We start from the raw sequence: 5,000 nt of genomic DNA on the forward strand, positions 1-5,000 counted from the left end.
AAAGCATTCACGCCCACTTTTCCTCGGTCCAATGGGGAGCCAGTTAGAGGTGAAGGGTCGGAGGTAAAGGGTCGAAGGTGAAGGAGCGAGGCCACGGGGCATATAAGGGGATGCGTTCGTCAGTCAAAGCAGTTAAGAGTTGGCAGTACGGAGGGGAGAGAGTGAAGAGTTCGGAGCCAGTGAAGAGTTGGGACGAGTCAAGAGAGGAGACGGAGAGGGCGGTTGGACGGAGCTGTAGAGAGGTGGCGGCGGCGAAGACGGTCGAGGGGGTGCTCGTGTCGGAGTCGGGGAGCTGCAGAGGGAGAGGCCGGCAGCGCGACCGAGGTCGTGGTGGAGACGCTCGTCGCGGGACCCGAGACAGGGAGATATCCTCCTTCCCCCCGAGCATCAACAACCCCCTCCTGTTTCCCCCCGCGCTGAGATAGTGCGAGAAGGGGGCCCCGTTCCCACCCCCTACCAGACACTGTCCGCGAGGCCGCGGAGTCGGGGCGCCACCGCCATCTTGCGGCTCATCATCAGACGGGTAGGCCCGACGCGGTCTCGGCCCCAGGCCCGCCTACCCCCCTCATCCTTGAGGGTGGTCCTTTTCTTTTACTTTGAGTGTATGTGTTGTCGGCGCCGTCTGTGAAGTAAAACTATATAAGTGTTGCCGTGTGCTCGGTAGTCGGTTAGATCTGCATTGTTGCATTTGCTTTTTGTGTATTATTGTGTTCCTTCTCCTTTTACATTTGCTTTTGGTGTAATTTTATATGTGTGCTTTCCGTTCATCGCGAAATAAATGCGCTTTATGTTGAACTGTTTTCCCGTTTCGCTTCGTCTTTTCCTCTATTGAATCTCCATCTTACTTCACGTAAAGGGTTGGTCGTGGGCTAAAACGCCCGATAATTAATCAAACCGTCCAGGTTGACGATAACACCGCTCGGTTATCCCGATAGTACGGAACGGGTCGCTTAAAGTGGCCCGTGTCCGAAGTCGACCTGCGGCGAGGTGCGGTCGCCCGGTCTACCCTCCGTGTGGGTACTTAGGTAGGTCGAATTTGGAGAGCAACCCTATCCCACGCGGGGGCCGATTGGCACGATCGTGGTGAGGCCGAAAGGCCCACCCGTGACTAGTTCCCGGCGTTAGTCCGAGAGGGTCACGACGGGATTGTCCGTCCGGTGGGCGACGTGCCGCGATTCGAGTTACGTGGCCGTTCGCACGCCGGCGGGCGCGAATCCGCAACAATATATATATATATATATATATATATATATATATATATATATATATATATATATATATATATATATATATATATATATATATATATATATATATATATATATATATATATATATATGTATTGTTGTGGTTGACGAAATTCGCAAACCACCATTCAGGTCCCTTAGGTGAGATATCTCTGTAAGTATATGTGTAGTTAGTCCAAACCCGTTGTTTAGAGGGAATAAATGTCATTCATGCGGGCTGCGACCCATTTAGATAGCCGTTTTTCTTTTACTATCTTTATTTTGGACCAGCCGCCATTACTACCATTACTACCACCACCAACCACGTCTCAACAGCCATCACACAACAACCACCAACCGCAACGCCGCTTCACAACAACAACAACAACGCCAACAGCCACGACCTTTACCGTCACAACTCGCTCTCGCAACCATCGCATCACCGTCATTCCCGCGCCGCTTGTGGGCACCGATACTGGACTCGTGCAGGGCGCGCACCGAGCAGGGGTGCGAAAACACCAGCCTTTCCGAAGCAATCGGATCAAAAACGACTCACGCCCACTTCTGTTCCGTCCTATCAGTGAGCATGGGGCGATTTGGCCCCGCCTCCAGGTGCGTCGGAGTAATATCGCTATATGCAGATTCATGGATCAAAAAGCATTCACGCCCACTTTTCCTCTGTCCAATGGGGAGCCAGCCAGAGGTAAAGGGTCGAAGGTGAAGGAGCGAGGCCACGGGGGCTATAAAGGGCCGCGTTCGCTCGCCAAAGAGTCAGTTAAGAGTTGAGTTGGGAAGAAGAAGTTAAGAGTTAAGTTGGGAAGAGCCAGTCAAGTTCAGTTCGGAGTTGAGTTGGGAAGAGCCAGTCAAGAGAGGAGTCGGAGAAGGCAGTTGGACGGAGCTGTGGAGAGTTGGAGAGGTGGCGGCGGCGAAGGCAGTCGAGGGGGTGCTCGTGTCAGAGTCGGGGAGCTGCGGAGAGGAGAGGCCGGCAACGCGACAGAGGTCGTGGTGGAGACGCTCGTCGCGGGACCCGAGCCAGGGAGATATCCTCCTTCCCCCGAGCATCAACAACCCCCTCCTGTTTCCCCCGCGCTGAGATAGTGTGAGAAGGGGGCCCCGTTCCCACCCCATACCAGGCAGTCCCAGCGAGGCCCGCGGAGTCGGGGCGCCACCGCCATTTTGCGGCTCATCAGACGGGTAGGCCCGACGCGGTCTCGGCCCCAGGCCTGTCTGCCCCCCCTCATAGTGGAGGGTGGTCCCTTTTTCTTTTGCTTTGAGTATATGTGTTGTCGGCGCCGTCTCTGAAGTAAAACTGTATAAGTGTTGCCGTGTGCTCGGTAGTCGGTTTGCTCTGCATTGTCTTTTGCTTTTACATTTGCTTTTTGTGCATTATTGTGTGTTTCTTCTTCTTCTTTTACATTTGCTTTTGGTGTAATTGTATATGTGTGCTTTCCGTTCATCGCGAAATAAATGTGCTTTATGTTGAACTGTTTTCCCGTTTCGCTTCGTCTTTTCCTTTATTGAATCTCCATCTTACTTCACGTAAAGGGTTGGTCGTGGGCTAAAACGCCCGATAATTAATCGAACCGTCGAGGCCGACGATAACACCGCTCGGTTATCCCGATAGTACGGAACGGGTCGCTTAAAGTGGCCCGTGTCCGAAGTCGACCTGCGGCGAGGTGCGATCGCCCGGTCTACCCTCCGTGTGGGTACTTAGGTAGGTCGAATTTGGCGAGCAACCCTATCCCACGCGGGGGCCGATTGGCACGATCGTGGTGAGGCCGAAAGGTCCACCCGTGACTAGTTCCCGGCGTTAGTCCGAGAGGGTAACGACGGGATTGTCCGTCCGGTGGGCGACGTGCCGCGATTCGAGTTACGTGGCCGTTCGCACGCCGGCGGGCGCGAATCCGCAACAATATATATATATATATATATATATATATATATATATATATATATATATATATATATTCCAACACAGGCAAACCTCATTCTACTTAGTTTGGTCCTGATTAGGTGATCACCTGAACCGAATCTGATATAACAAGGAAAATAATAAAAACCACTGCTGTGGTCATCACTATGCTCTTGCAATAGGACCAGCTGGATGGCAAAAACAGTGCTTGTAGTACCTCAAAAGTAATTGGAATCAAAAAAATAACTATTGACCATGTCAAAAGACTTGAAAAGAAATGTTTTGAGTGAGGAAAAGAAGGGTTCAATTCTGGCTTTACTGGCAGAGGGATACAGTGAGCGTCACGTTGCTCCATTCTTAAAATTTCAAAGATGGCGGTTCATAAGAACAAGGTCAAGCAGCAGACATTGGGGACAACAAAGCTAGACTGGCAGAGGGTGAAAACGACTTTCCACTGACCGGGATGACCGCCAACTCATTCGAATGTCACTCAACAACCGTAGGATGACATCAAGTGACCAACAAAAAGAATAGCAAACGACAGCTGGGGTGAAGTGCACGGCAAGGACGGTTCGAAACAGGCTCCTCGGGGCAGGGCTGAAGTCATGGAAAGCTATAAAAAGCCCTTCATGAATGAGAAGCAAAGAAGAGCCAGGTTGAGGTTTGCAAAAGACCATAAGGATTGGACCGTGGAGGGCTGGAGTAAGGTCATCTTGTCTGATGAGTCCAATTTTCAGCTTTGCCCAACACTTGGTCATCTCATGGTTAGACGGAGACCTGGAGAGGCCTACAAGCCACAGTGTCTCGCACCCACTGTGAAATTTGGTGGAGGATCGGTGATGATCTGGAGGTGCTTCAGCAAGGCTGGAATCGGGCAGATTTGTCTTTGTGAAGGACTCATGAATCAAGCCACGTACAAAGTTGTCCTGGAAGAACACTTTCTTCCGTCTGCTCTGACAATGTTCCCCAACTCTGAGGATTGGTTTTTCCAGCAGGACAATGCTCCATGCCACACAGCCAGGTCAATCAAGGTGTGGATGGAGGACCATCAGATCAAGACCCTGTCATGGCTAGCCCAATCTCCAGACCTGAACCCCATTGAAAACCTCTGGAATGTGATCAAGAGGAAGATGGATGGTCACAAGCCATCAAACAAAGCCAAGCTGCTTGAATTTTTGCACCAGGAGTGGCATAAAGTCACCCAACAGAAATGTGAAAGACTGGTGGAGAGCATGCCAAGACACATGAAAGCTTGATTGAAAATCAGGGTTATTCCACAAAATATTGATTTCTGAACTCTTCCTAATTTAAAGCATTAGTATTGTGTTGTTTAAAAATGAATATGAACTTGTTTTGTTTGTATTATTTGAGGTCTGAAAACACTGAATCTTTGTTGTTATTTTGACCAGTTGTCATTTTCTGCAAATAAATTCTCTAAATGACAACATTTTTATTCGGAATTTGGGAGAAATGTTATCAGTCGTTTATAGAATAAAACAAAATTGTTCATTTTACTCAAACACATACCTATAAATAATAAAACCAGAAAAACTGATAATTTTGCAGTGGTCTCAATTTTTTCCAGAGCTGTTTATACACATATATATATATATATATATATATATATATTAAAGTGCTTGACAAACGTTCATGGGTTTACTGATGTATTACCTTGGGTATCGGGAGTTCTGGGATTTCTTGGGTGACATTTTGCTGAGGCTCGAGGATGAATACTGGAGGCTACCTGCGAGGCGTATGTCGAAACGAAGTTTGGAGAGAATCGAGGCCTCCTTTCTGGCCTAGAACACAATCCACGTGGCACGACACAACAACCAAACTGCAAAGAAGCACTTCTAAATGGT

At 49.1% G+C, this 5,000-nt stretch overlaps 1 protein-coding gene across 9 annotated transcripts in view; it reads right to left on the reverse strand.

The window, feature by feature from the left end:
* Positions 1-5,000, reverse strand: part of LOC147025128 (mesoderm induction early response protein 1-like) — a 212,033-nt gene that overhangs the window by 33,356 nt on the left and 173,677 nt on the right. For all 9 annotated transcript variants that reach the window (XM_085885788.1, XM_085885795.1, XM_085885789.1 and 6 more), the window contains one exon: positions 4,810-4,937. In XM_085885788.1, the coding sequence (XP_085741914.1) occupies positions 4,810-4,937 (128 nt within the window). The remainder of the gene's footprint in view (positions 1-4,809; positions 4,938-5,000) is intronic.

The sequence above is a fragment of the Eptatretus burgeri genome, chromosome 6 (assembly GCF_056783735.1).
Source record: "Eptatretus burgeri isolate ZD-2024b chromosome 6, Ebu_testis_v1, whole genome shotgun sequence".
NCBI classification, from domain to species: Eukaryota; Metazoa; Chordata; class Myxini; order Myxiniformes; family Myxinidae; genus Eptatretus; species Eptatretus burgeri.